The 14,430-nt window shown below is 38.0% G+C and overlaps 1 protein-coding gene across 1 annotated transcript in view; it reads right to left on the bottom strand.

Annotated features, from left to right (window-relative positions):
• Positions 1-9,528, bottom strand: part of EPYC (epiphycan) — a 48,174-nt gene extending 38,646 nt beyond the window's left edge. The window contains exons 1-2 of the mRNA XM_063447120.1: positions 9,431-9,528; positions 7,310-7,483 (exon numbers count right to left, since the gene is read on the bottom strand). Of these exons, the coding sequence (XP_063303190.1) occupies positions 7,310-7,474 (165 nt within the window). The 5' untranslated portion in view covers positions 7,475-7,483; positions 9,431-9,528. The remainder of the gene's footprint in view (positions 1-7,309; positions 7,484-9,430) is intronic.
• Between the last annotated feature and the right edge of the window lie 4,902 nt (positions 9,529-14,430).

Genomic DNA, 14,430 nt, shown 5'->3' with positions numbered 1-14,430 from the left:
AATGGACTGGGGTGGAATTGAGACACATGGAAGGGACTGGAGAGGAGAATTGAGACACATGGAAGGGACTGGTGGGGATTGAGTCACATGAAAGTGACTGGGAGGCAGAATTGAGACATATGCAAGGGATGTGGGGGATTGAGATGTATGAAAGGGACTAGGAGGGGGAATTGAGACACATGGAAGGGACTGGGAGAATTGAGACACATGGAAGGGACTGGGGGGAATTGAGAGAAATAGAAAGGACTGGGATTGGAATTGAGACATATGGAAGAGCTGGGGTGGAATTGAGACACATGGAAGATCTGGATGGAAAATGAGATTCATGGAGGGGCTGGAGGAAAATGAGACACATGTAGGGAATGGGTGTGTGTGAGACGCATGGTGGATCTGGGGGAGAATGAGACACATGGAAGGGCTGGGTAGGGATGAGACACATGGGCAATCTTTTGCAGCATTGCCGGTGATTTCAAGTTAAACCTATGGCTGGGAGGGATGGGAAAAGGGAACGAGACATGGATGTTGTGGCGAAACCAACTTCGCCACTGTGAGCTGGAGAAGCCTGGTTGCTCGCCTGCTCCCTTTGGACTATGGACCAGACTTGAAAAAGGTTTATTTCCCCTGCCGAAAGGTTTATTCGTGCTTTCTGCCAGGGTGTTCGGTAGATTTTATCTACCGAACCAACTACCGTACGAGGGACCACCTAGAAGATGGAGTGTGCCGTCAATTGACCGCCCAGAAGCTGCGGTTAACCGCAGCTTAATTGATGAACGCTGGGTGGCCTTTGTTCGTTTGCCGAACACGTGGCAGCGGCCATTTTAACTCCCGAACGGCCAGCGGTGTTCAGCGCTCAAACTATGGAACTGTAAACGGACACTTAGTTGCACGAACACCACTGAGCCGTCCGTCGCCTGGTTCCTAATTGTACAAGGTTAACCGAACACCGAAATTCGGTATTTCTATGTGAATTGTAGTAACCCAGATAGCTATGCCATGGAGCCTATTTGTGTGATTAAAGACTTTGGCTCCATGGCGATTAAACTGTATTCGTGTAGTCGTGTAGTCTGCCATTCACCTAATAATGTGCACCCAGACCTGAGCTATCTGGGGATATGTAACATGTCTGTGTTTAGTATAATCAAAGTAACTTTATATATTTTAAAGCATAATACTGTATTTAGGTCCCCACATGTGTAATGGAGTCTTGTCTTTGTCCTGGGAGATAATTGGATTACTTCTACAATTATCTCCAGGGCAGAAGGGAGGAAGCCATGATGCATTGTGGGAATGTTTACTGCTGTGTGTCTGTAATTGGTTTATGTCTGTCCTTTGTTACAGTCTTCCATTTGGTCCCCTAGGGGAGTGTCCACCAGGTGGGAGACCTGCATAAATACTGGGCAGGTAGCCCTGAGTAAATGAGTTCCTGCTTAACCCTGAAGCTGAAGTGTTGTCTCATTCTTGGGGGGAATTTGACTGTATGCCGACTGCCAGGAGTGTAAGCTGTTCGTATTGCTTTTCCTGTTCGGCTGCTTCCAGGGTTCGTGTGTCTGCTGTTCGAGAGTTGGTGAATCCGTGCAGTTTGGGAGTTCGGGGAATTGGTGCTTATAGTAGCTGCTGAAACGGTCCGTTTCAGATGTGTTGGGATTAAAAGATAGCATGGGATAGGTTTGGAGTTGTAGGAGGATGGGATGAGATGGATAGAAGGATAATGGAGAGAATGTGATAAGAGGAAGGGATAAGAGGATGGGGACAGAGGAAGGCATGGTGGAGTGAAAGGAAGATGAGGATAGGGGGAGGGATAGGTGTGGGCGGTATGAATATGGGGTGAAATGGAGGGATGCCTGGGTGGAAATGATAGGATAGGTATGTGGTGAGAGGAAGGAATAGGGAGGATAGGGAGGAAAGGATGGGTTTAGAGTGATGTGAGGATGGTTGAGAGAGATGGGAATGGGGAGGGATGGGTTGTAGTGATGGGAGGAGTGATAAGAAGAGAGAGAGGAGATAGTGAGATTGAAAGGCATGAGTGGGAGTGATAGGGGAATAGGAAGAGCCAAGGAATGAATAGCCCGGTGGGTGTGATAGGATGAGAGGAAGAGATGAAGTGTCAAAAGTAAAACACTGAGCTCCACATTACAGAATATAAGATTAATGCGTTCCCAATGAATAACTCCAAACGTATTTTTTTTATTTGTTTTAATAATGCTATATGAGAGAGTGATATGAAGCAGATACTCAGTAATGTGTCAACAAATATTAACTCTTTAGCAATATAAAGAAGAACTAAATCGCCCCACATCCTTGTTAACCCCAAATGAAATTAGTGTATAAACCTGTAGAGGGTATAAAAGATTAATTTGCTCTGTTGCACAAGAACTCATGGAGGCTTACAACATGCATCCATTGGGTATAATAGGATATAATAGGAACAATAATCCATCAGCGAACCATGGACTGTACTGCTTAGAAATGTCATGCCATAGGAAAAGGTATTGTACAGTAGTATCCATAGAAAGAGAACGTTGTATTCTGTAGTCCTTGGCTGTCTTCATTTAGACTTTGGACTTCAAGCTCTTCTCCAAGATGGGTCTACCTTGAGTGGTGGGGATTCTGTTGATGGATTTGGGTGGTCCTTAGATATTAGATGCCATGTTTCAGTAATTTGCTAGGCTTCTGTGGGAGTATTAATGGGCTGCAAAGCTCCATTGCACCGAACAAGGTGCTTAATAGGATATCTCAATCTGTTGAAAATGTTATGTCCGCAAAGTAATTTTGTCATTTTCACAACCATGTTATGCTTGACCATCACAAGCCCTACCTAAGAGCCATTCTTTGTCTGCTACACCAGAAGAATCTATGTAAATAGTGATAAAAGGCAGTTCTCCTTGAGTAACATTGTCTGGAATCCCATCGACTCTAATATTGTTGTGTCACAATCAATCTTTTGTAGATGTGCAGTAATCACCCAAAATAGTCAATTATAATTGTAGCATTACATTAATTTTGCGTTCAGATGACACGTACGCCTCAGAGAACTTAGAGAGAATCTCTGATTTTGAGCCTGTGTCTGACAAAGGAGAGGAAGCGTCACCATAGCCACCATATCAGAAAGCACAAGGCCACTTGTGTTTATGCTGAATGGTAGATTTTGGAGTTTCCACTCACATGTGGTGTCAGTTAGGACCCATGGTCAATTATGTAGATTGGGTTGTAGTGTCTGCTCGGGTAGCACCAAGCCAACCCTCCTAAGCAGGTGTTTTTTAAGTTGTTCAGGATCTGATGGCATGCTTAAAAACAATGGGTAGCATCAGAAATCCTGTCGGGCAGACTAAGTATTTCAGACTAAGACCTTGATTTAACTTGTCCATTTTATGTGTTAAAGTTTACAATGTGGTTGTTAGTTTATCACAGATCACGTTTAAGAGAATAAACACCAACTCGATGCCTAATACATCACTAGCTAAACATGTTGTGTTTTATAGCTATATTTTATAGCTGTTTTGGTGTGTAGGTCAAATTGAATTTATTCACTAAACTGGCGATTGTAAAGAATTGACAAAGTAATTGCAAATGTTTGTAGAAAGCAGCTAAATTGGAAAAAATCTACAAATTAGCTATTTTCCTCTTGTTGATTTTGCATAATTAATGGTTTACTGTATAAATGCCACAGTGTTTCAACTATCCATCAGTTTGGAGTTACAGAGTCTTGGCCGATTGGCTTCAGGTATATTACTACTAGACACACTGGACATAAAAGATCCTTGTATTACCTGCGGCCATGTGCTAAGGCTGGCATTGCACCATGTTAAAACCAGTTAAAGAGTCACAGAGGGTTTCTCTCTGGCTTATTTGGCAAACAGTGGAGATCATTTATTTATTTAAGCGATTTGCAAATTGTAAACAAAATATGTGTGTGGTTGAATGTCTCTTTTGGCATAGTTATGGCTAGCTTTTTGAAAGCCTGCCAGATTTGCAGTGATTTAATGCATTACGAGAGGAGGCTTGTCCTTTAAGTAAATTAAATGGTTGTGTGAGAAAACATTCTCGGAAAGCTACTGAAATGACAAGACACATTGACCTTTGATTCACATGAATATGATTCACTCATAAATGAAGATTGGATACAAACTGGAGACTGGAGAACCTGGATTCACGTATAAAAACAGGGAGATTGTCTATGTACCAGACTAAGGATTGCCCAGACACATGATGCTACAGCACATGTGTTATGCTAAGCTGCTGGTATGAATAAATATATATATATATACACAAGTTATGGCTACCAAATGTTGAGTGGTGTTCTGGGAATCAAACAAGTTGAATACAGTTTGGTTAGACTAGGGAGGCAAGAGTCAAATATATTCTTGTATTGACTGACCTGTGTCTTGGTTGAGTTGTTATGACTCATGCTCAAATAAAGGACTGACAGCAGCTGGCTATCATGCAGTGGCAGGCTGGACCAGGGGGCAGTTGCTCCATTTGCTGACCAAAATTCTAGCCATACCGGATGGTATTTTACTGGCATGGACAGTGTTCTGTCAGATTCTTTGACCCATTGATCATATTGTGTTTCCCCCAGAATTCAGCAATCTCTGGAGCTCATTAACTTATGTATACTCTGTAGGAATCCAGCATCCATCAGTATGTACTGTACTGTTAACCAAGTCTATCCTGTGCATGACTTCATTCCCAACTGCTCAATCTTCATTTGAAGGCTTCTCATTCTCTTACACAACAGGGGAAACCCTAACTAAGGCAATTTTATGCAATCTGATCTGGTTCCCCCAGCCTTTCATGGGCTAAACATTTAGCTAAAATACAAAAATTGATACAAAAATTGATACCGTACCGTAACACGAAGAAAATATAAATATTTATTAGCAGAACATTGCCATATACCTGAATACAACTCCAATTTCTATATCACGAGACTGAACATATATAATCTTAAAGTGACAAGTGACAAAAAATTACCAAGTGCTTAATATGTGCTTAATAGTGATGTCCCGAACAGTTCGCCGGGAACCGTTCGCCGGCGAACATAGCGCGTTCGAGGTCGCGAACACGCGCGATGTTCGGTCCGCCCCCTATTCGTCATCATTGAGTAAACTTTGACCCTGTACCTCACATTCAGCAGACACATTCCAGCCAATCAGCAGCAGACCCTTCCTCCCAGACCCTCCCACCTCCATGACGAATAGGGGGCGGACCGAACACCGCGCTATGTTCGCCGGCGAACTGTTCGGGACATCACTAGTGCTTAACGTGCTAATATTAATAAAATACACTATCAACGTTCCCATATGTACAAATCTGTATACAGCAAGATCAATAACCAGATAATAAGTGATTATTACTACGGAAATCTCATCCAGTATATAGTAATTCCTGCAGGGAAATAATCTTATTGGTAGTTCACTATTTGCCTTGTGTATAGTTCATTCCATCAAGGAAAGATAATTCAACAAATAATTAATTTCAGCAGTGATCATATTTGATGTAACATGCATTGGTTGTACTGTATACTATAGTAATTTTTTTTACTACCGGCTCCTATAAGATACCGGCACCTGTAATCTGATTGAGTGCTAACACACTTTGTAATTTTTCAGATTAAACATTTAGCTAAGCACTTGCATGATCTATTGTGCCAGTATCCCTTCCCATCTACTCAGTCCTCAACGTTTCTAGGCTTATCACCCTCTCACCAAGCTTATGCATTTAATGTTAATTGGCATGATAAACCACGTTTATGCCTTTACTTTTCATTGGTATCAGATACCTAATTTATGTATTTACTGCTCATTGGCATTATAAACCAAGTGCATGCATTTACTTTTCATTAGTTGCAAGCTTGACAAAGACCTTCAAAGGTCGAATTGTTGCCATGTCCACTATTGGTAGGAAAAAAAGAAGTCTGGTGTTGCAGCTTTTCTGACTAGTATACTAGTGACCTTTGTTCTTATATTAGACAGCTGCTTTGTCTAAAAATGCCTTGTCCACTAACTCTTGTGATCCATGGCTGGAGAGTCAAGCATACAGGGCTTCAGCTTCTAAGCCCCCTACAAGCCCCTATTTTTCTATTAGAAACTAACACCTATAATAATTATTGTTATTTATATACTGCCACCATATTCTGCAGTAAATTACAATTTAACAAAGAAGATACAATAGCCAATAACAGATAAACTATTACAAAATAAACCATGACAACAGGTCAGTGAGGGTGCTGTTCAAACCAAGCATACAATCTAAGAGAGGTGAGGCATAAGAACATAAGAGCAAGCCACCAGTTATCTTAGAAGAGAATAGGTAGACAGGTTTATGGAATAAATCGAGGGGATGTTAAGTTTGTCTACAGACATAGGTTCTAAGCTCACACAGTCATACTCAGTCAACATTGACCAGAATCGGGGGACAGGCTCTTCCAACATGCTTAGCAAAATGTAATTCTACCATCAACAGAGCTTAAAATATAAAGCTTTGACTCATTTCAGTACATTTTATTTTATCTGGAACCTAGAAGCAAATGGGATTATGTTATGATTTTTTTTCAGAATGTAGAGAGTGCCATTTGGCATTTTCACAGGTTTTGGAATAGCAGCAAACTGAGCTTTACACATTGCAATGACGCATTGTTGACCTTTAGAAACTGATTGTACAAATGAAGCAATATGGTTGATATGGTTTGTCTCACTGAAACACAAACCTTAGTGACCAAAAGCAAATATCTAAGCTTATCACTTCAAAGTTGTACAGTTGCTTGGTGGCCAAGTCTATGGTGAAGTTATTCTTAATTATCATTCACTTTAACATATAATGCATTAATGGTGATTTACCTATCCTTCAGACTGATCATCACCCTAATTGACCAAACCTTATTTGTAGTCCACTGACATGAAAGATAGATTATACGAAGGTCCATTAGCAAAATTCATTAGCAAAAGGATTAGCAAAAGGAATTCATTAGCAAAAGGATGAGTATCGAGGATAGTCATACCAGTAACATTGTAGCAGTACCACTGCAATACCAATGCACCCATTTAACAACTCCCTTGTATTAACATAATTTATTATAATTTCATTTATTTGTGTAATTGTAGATATCGGGCAAAAAATGCCATTGATATGTTTCTATCACTATTGTAATTTTAACATTATTCCTAAAACATAAAAATATATCACACGTTGCATTTTAATGTTGAAACAGCTACTTTCCTAAGGCATTAATCTGCTGCATGTAGATCTATACTGACTTTGTACATGCAGAAGGACCGACATGTGACATAAAAGAAAATAATCTTTTATTTACCTCTCCCTGATCAACGCTTATGTTTTCACTGTAGTCATAGATATCCAGATCTTCGAGATCAACCTCATATGTATCTGTATCATAGTTTACAGTTCCTGATGGTGGAGGAGCTATAACAGCCTTAAGAATAAAAAGTCCCAGAACAACATTTGCAAAAGTCTTCATTCTTGAAAGCTATGAACAGAACAGAAGATCATTCAGAATGTGCATTAAAATATGCCTTTTGTACCTGCTCCTCAGATAAAATATACTTATTTGGATGCAAATAGAGAATTGGCACATCTTGCTTTTTTTTAAGAGGATTGGAATTTAGCATTGAGCATACAGTAGCTTCATTCTGCTTGAGCCTGTATGGGGTTTCATCTGTTTTGGATGTGTTCCAAGAAGCATTCATGTATACCCAAATACTGAGCGACTGACAGTCCACTTAACACAATGCTTCAATAGTTTATCAACATAATAGTTTGTTTTTATACATTGCATGTATTATTTCCATAATTTACATGTTTATATATATTTTTGTGTTTATTGTTTATACTCAATTGCTGGGACAATTTTGTGTGTGTGTGTGTACGTGTGTGTGTGTGTGTACGTGTGTGTTTATGCATGTGTGTATGACTGCATAAATATATATTTAACTTTGAAAGATAAGTCTTTTCAACTACGAATTTTCTGTTACATACATATATGTCATACATACATGCATATATTGTTTTATACATTGCATGTATTATTTCCATAATTTACATGTTTATATATATTTTTGTGTTTATTGTTAATACTCAGTTGCTGAGACAATTTTGTGTGTGTGTGTGTGTGTGTGTGTATGTGTGTTTGTGTGTGTGTTTATGCATGTGTGTATGACTGTATAAATATATATTTAACTTTTAAATATATGTCTTTTCAACTATGAATTTTCTATTACACACATGCATAAACACACACATACAAACACACGCACATACAAAATTGTCTCAGCAGAAAATATATTTGTGGCCAGTAGTTGAACTTTGCTAATAAAGTTGTGGAATCTTGAAATTCCCACCACCTGTGTGATATTGATACTAATAGCACAAAACATTGCTACTGTATAAGACTTTCTGGTGAGCAGTTGTCAATAAGTAATAAGCATGTGAAATGTGATCCTTTAGAATGCAGGTGTTCTAACGCAACTGGTAGTTTGATGATGGTGCACACTTGTCCTATTCAGTTGCAATTTCTGGATACTTTAGTCCAGATACATTATGAATTCATGTTCTAAAGAGCACTGACTAAAAAATGTAAGTATTAGTGGCTTGAAAGAAAGCCTTTATGAAGCAGATTTAGTCAGGAGGATATGAAATTCCTCTGGGAAATGGAACCAGCACAAAGCTCTCATTTATATGAAATTCTCAAAGGTACTTTATAAAAAGTGCACTTTAAGGTCTCTATGCCTGAATTGGCCATTTTAACTACAAACTGCTCTATCCTGGAATTTGCTAAAATATTAAATACATTTAGTTAATAAAATGTTGATTTTACGACTATAATAACAAGGAAAACCCTGGCTGACAGATGTAGAGCAAGGTGTTAAAGAATGCTAGTTTCAATTTTTTTTGAATTTTGAATTATTTTTTTTGCTTAGAAAATTAGTGTATTTAATGTGCATGTTATATCTGCAGGTTCAATAGCAATCAATATTCTCCAACATTGGTGCAATAGCTATTGTGATTAAAGAAGAATATAAGAATATTTTATTATATCAACATTTCTGGATTTAGTTTGAGCTAATTATCCGTTTCTGTATTAAACAAATATCTCAATGTCAATTTGCTAAATTACTTTAAAAAAAAAAAAAAATTAAGCACACTGCATGTATTTTATTTTTGTACCCAACGTACTTAATAAACATTTTAAATAAAAAATATATACTTAAAGTTAATGTTTAAAAATATTTGATGTGCTGCAGCCAAAACATTGGAGTGCCTTCATTAAAAACATAAGGTCTTTATTATATCCTGTAGATATTTAGCAATTTAAATGTATGAAAAAAAACTGCTCGGAACAATTTAGAAAATAAATATATACATTTAAAAATAATAAAATGCAATAACTTAGGGAGATATCAAGTGTGACACTTACCTTGACTTCTATCTTCTAAATTTGATTCAGGTTAGTTTGACTGCAGTGTGAGTGGTATGTGATTCTGACCAATCTCAGCCTGGAGGAGGGTGCTACATTTACCTCTAGGTTCAGCTAGAAAAAACATTACAGTATAGCTTTTTCTTGCTAGATACCTAATCATTGGAATGTTGTTTTTAGAATCAGTTACAAAAAAACATATATGGTGTACTGTATGCAAGTGCCTTTGAAACAATGCCCTCACATAGATGCTTTGAAATGAGTAATATTGTAATTATAATAGGAGACTCCCATTGCATATAAACATAGTTTAAAATATATATTTTAATAATCTAAAATGGGTTTTAAAATACCATTATTATGTGCATTTTATAACATGTAAGGTAAAAGGACACTCTAGGCACCATAACCACTGCAGGTGGTGCAAAGAGACTGTCCCTACTGGCTCAACAATGTAAAAATTGCATTTTCTGAGAAAATGCAGTGTTTATATTACTGTCTAATGTCATCTTTAGTGGCTGTCACTCGGACAGCCACTAGGGGGACTTCATGGATGCAGTCCTGCAAAGATTGCAGGACCAATATTCAGTGTATCAATGCTCTGCTTGTAGGGGAAGCATTGGATTGGCTAACATCATCAGTATTGATAATCTAGGTCCGTGGAGAATTGGTAGCTGGCAGCAAGACTGGTATGCTAGGGGAATAAAGATGAGTTAAACTTATTTTTTTTATTATTATGTCTGGGGAAACCAATAATCTAAATAGGTAGTATAATACTCTAGTGTGAGGAATACATATTTGAATTCCTCACATTAGACGTTTTCTTTAAGTGTTGTTTTAATTTTTATCTAAGTATATTTGCATGTAGACCCTTACTTGTTTTAAGTATTGGCTAATATGCATATAGGATATAGCATAACGGATTTATGTTTTTACGTTTTACTCGGTGTGCAATATAAAAGGACCACGGTAATAGCGGCACAGATATAATAGACAGCATTTTGTTAAAGTACATTTTATTACTTCAAATACTGACCCCACTGGGTGCTTATTTTCTTACCATGAAAACATTTCAGGCCAATAATGATTCATGCTAATATTTACCGGTGGATTCATAAAGAGTGAATTGAGCTTTGGACAGATAAGTGAATATTAAATGAGAGGTCTTCAAAATCCATAAATTAAAAAAAAGATACATATATTATATATAAAGTAAACAGTATTTGTCAGATAGATTTATGGGACAGAGACATCCACAAGGACTTTAGCACAATTAGAAATGACAATATGATGCCCACGTCCTAGTCTTAATACCTAAGATAAAGGTATTACCGTATTTTGAAATTCTACGATGACTGCTGAAAATGAAGTTATTTGTTAATTTTTTATTTTTTTTTGTCCTTTTACAGTATTTTTAAATTCAAAGGGAAACACAAGGACAATCATGTCCCAAATGTTGGATGTCAAGGAATGGATCATTTCATATGTTAGGGCTCTTTCACATAAAGGTGGGCAGTCATTTGGAGAGAGAACTGAGATACCAGATGCCTATAAACTAACCACCTTTTTTTTATTCATCATAAGTAAATAAATAAACCCTCCAAGTATATCCCTAAGACCATCTTGACGGAAAGAGACTTCCTTTGTGGCAAATGTAAACACTGCCATTTCTCACAACATGCAATGCTTACATATTTGTCAGACTGTGAAACAGGATCTTGGCACCAAACAAGCTATGTTAAGCTGTAGTTGACATGGTGCTTAACCCCTTATGACAGATGCAATTGTCCAACTTCTGAACTAACAAAAAACTTAGAATTTGTGCGAATTAGAACTTAGAATGTGTTGGTTTAATCATAATTTAAAGATTTCTCTTTAACTGCAACCATATATTTTATATATTGTTTTTAAAGGACATTAAGGGCTTCCTTTCCAGTGTTATTCACTGAAGTCTGAGTAGGCCAGAATTTGCAATTAAGGCACCGATCAGGACTGATTTTGGTCTAGATTCCAGACAGACAGAATGCCACTAGATGGCTGAAAATTTGGCCCAAAAAATAAAAACTCTCAGCGAAGTGAGGGTTAATTATGTAGTGTCTGGCCAGGGCTTCCTAGCCAACTGCTACATTAAAAAACATTAAAAAAAAAAATCTAATTGATCTAAAAAGCCTATGGGGATCAGTAAGACCCTCGTATTACTATGAGGAAGATTTTAAACCTCCCAATGTCTCCATCTGCCATGCGGCAGGTGGTGGCCTATGTACTAAATGTTTCAAACTAGCCATTGCTGCCCAGTCATTAGAAAAGCCCCATCCAATAGGGATAGGGCTTGTAAAATAATATGGGGCCCCTTGCCTGTCATAACACTCTGATTGTTCGATTTGCTAGCCAACCAATTAGAGCGCTCCTACTTATATTAAATAACATGGAAAATGTTTCCACATGAAGCAATAAGGGCTTTCTCCACTTTGCAAGCTCAGTCTGTGCTGAGCCCGAATTGACTTGGATTATTACACAGAGTCGCATTATTAATATATTTAGTTTTGTTTTTATTTTTTGCAAATTCTTATTTTTTTATTTTTGTTTTCATTAGTTGCATTGGGAATTGTGGATTTTAATATGGCCTTTATTGGGGCTAATGAAAAAAAAAAGTTAGAAGAAACAGACTTCTGATGGTATATTTGTTTGACATATATTAGCTTTATGACCTTCCTCACTATTCTTATGATAATGTGAAGTCGGTGGGGTGATTTAATTTTAATGGAGTGAGACTGGGGGATTCTGGTGAAAAGCAGACGAAAAAGGAAAATTCAGATCTACCTCTGACTGAAAGAATGGGGTTTATAGTCAAGTAGACATTTAATAAAAGTTCAACATTCTCTTATTTTTTGAGCTATTGTCCGTTCTCAGGCTTCTCTTGCACCTTGTTTTTTTTAAATCCTATTGGCTACTTTAAATGGAGTTTAGATATTTTAATGTTATTTTAGAGGTGATACGGAATTGCTGTGACTCAAATTTGCACATTAAAGGGCTGATCTCAGAAATACCTTCATTGTCAAAGGCATTGCAAGGAGGGGTGCTCTTTTGTTGGAGCCATGAGTGGGCCCCTGAATAGCCCTAAGTCTGAATTTGGAACTCTTTCATTTATAGCCTCTATTCTACTGCTCCACAGCAGTCAGGGAGCAGGCAGTGTTTAAAGCTCAACTCTGAATTGGCAGCATGATGATAAAGATGTATTGGATAGATTGCTCCTGCTGTACACACAAGAGACATGGTAGAGTTGTTGTGCTGGACTCACCAAACCATGCACTGCTGTTCCATCATGTGTATACGTTGTTCTAGAAGCAAGCCAGGGGGATGGCTGGGGGAACATTGATTAGCTTGGATTCTATGCTCAAGCTATCTTATCACTAAAGGTTTGACAATGTGCAATCGTGCCAGAGCTTCTGTGATAAGGGCTGGAGTGCAAAAGGCTGCTGTATGATCCATGTTTATGATTTGCATCTTAGTCAAACCCCTACCTCTTGTGTTACTTAAAGCTTTATATAATTACATCATTTGTGATAGTCACATTTCAACGTATCATATGTATAGTTAATAAACAAGACAGTGTGGGGGCATTGCTGTGGATGTACAGCTAAAGGGCACTTTACTGCCCAAGTAAAAAAATAAATCACTGATTTAAATACCCCTAATGAAAACATGCAAGTATTTAATCGTGCTTTTTTTCATTGGAGATATAACTAAAACAGCTTGCAAAATCTACAGATCTCTTGTCTTGACTTTCTGTGGCTGTTCAATCGCAGACTTCCTACAGCTCAATGAGAAGTCTTAGCAAGGCAGGTGATCTGAGCAGTTACCTGCCTCTTGAGTTTAGCTCCACTGAACTAAACAACCAGGGAGTAAAATATACAAGCTTAATTTATAAAAGTGCCACTTTCTATTGAAATCTGTAAAAATAAAAAGTGGACATATTCTTAACACATTAAGCATTTCAGGAAGTTAAAGGACCACTATAGGTACCCAGACCACTTCAGCTTAATGAAGTGGTCTGGGTGCCAGTTCCATCTAGGTTTAACCCTTTTTGCTGTAAACATAGCAGTTTCAGAGAAACTGCTATGTTTACAATAGGGTTAATCCAGCCTCTAGTGGCTGCCTCATTGACATCCGCTAGAGGCGCTTCCGTGCTTCTCACTGTGATTTTCACAGTGAGAAGACGCCAGCGTCCATAGGAAAGCATTGAGAGGGCTTTCCTATGGACTGGCTGAATGTGCATGCGCATTCAGCCGATGACGGAAGAAGAGGGAGGAGGGTCCCAGCGCCGAGGGAACCCAGCGCTGGAAGAATTGCCGAAGTCCCGAATTGCCAAAGTCCCGAACTGCCAAAGTTCTGAATTGCCAAACTTCCAGAACCGTGCCGAAAAGTGCCGAACCGAACGGCTGAAGTGCCGAGATTTTATACTTAGCCGAATTTCTAAACTGAACTAAATTTTTTGACCATGCACATCCCTAATCTATGTATGTATGTGTTTTAGAGGAAGGCTGTATGTATGTGTTTGCATGGTACACAGCAGGAGAATGGGATGGCTGGTGAGGGAGATCAAGGTTGATGCTTTCATTTAAAAAAAAAATCTGTGTTTAAAACAGTGTCCATTGCTAAGGGTATCTGCAGAAATGCAATAGGAAGTCTGAAACACATCGCCTGCCTGTGCTCATTTGCATGTCAAGCTGTGAACTCTAGGATAGTTATGGAAGCAAGATTTCTCAACTTTTTATGCCCAAGAAGGACTCACAGTCCATCTTGATATATGCAGGATATACATAACAGTAATTTTTGTATTTGCATTGAGGTTATCTTATCGTGTTTGGTCTCATCACAATCTTTATGGTACAAAGCTGTAATAATATTAATAATAATAATTATTATTAGGTCTTTATAGTCAGTATATTGTTCAATATAATTTTTAACTTTTGTAAACTTTATTTATTGACACATAATAC

Source organism: Pelobates fuscus, chromosome 3, assembly GCF_036172605.1.
Source record: "Pelobates fuscus isolate aPelFus1 chromosome 3, aPelFus1.pri, whole genome shotgun sequence".
Taxonomy (NCBI): domain Eukaryota; kingdom Metazoa; phylum Chordata; class Amphibia; order Anura; family Pelobatidae; genus Pelobates; species Pelobates fuscus.
This window is presented reverse-complemented; position numbering and strand designations above follow the sequence as displayed.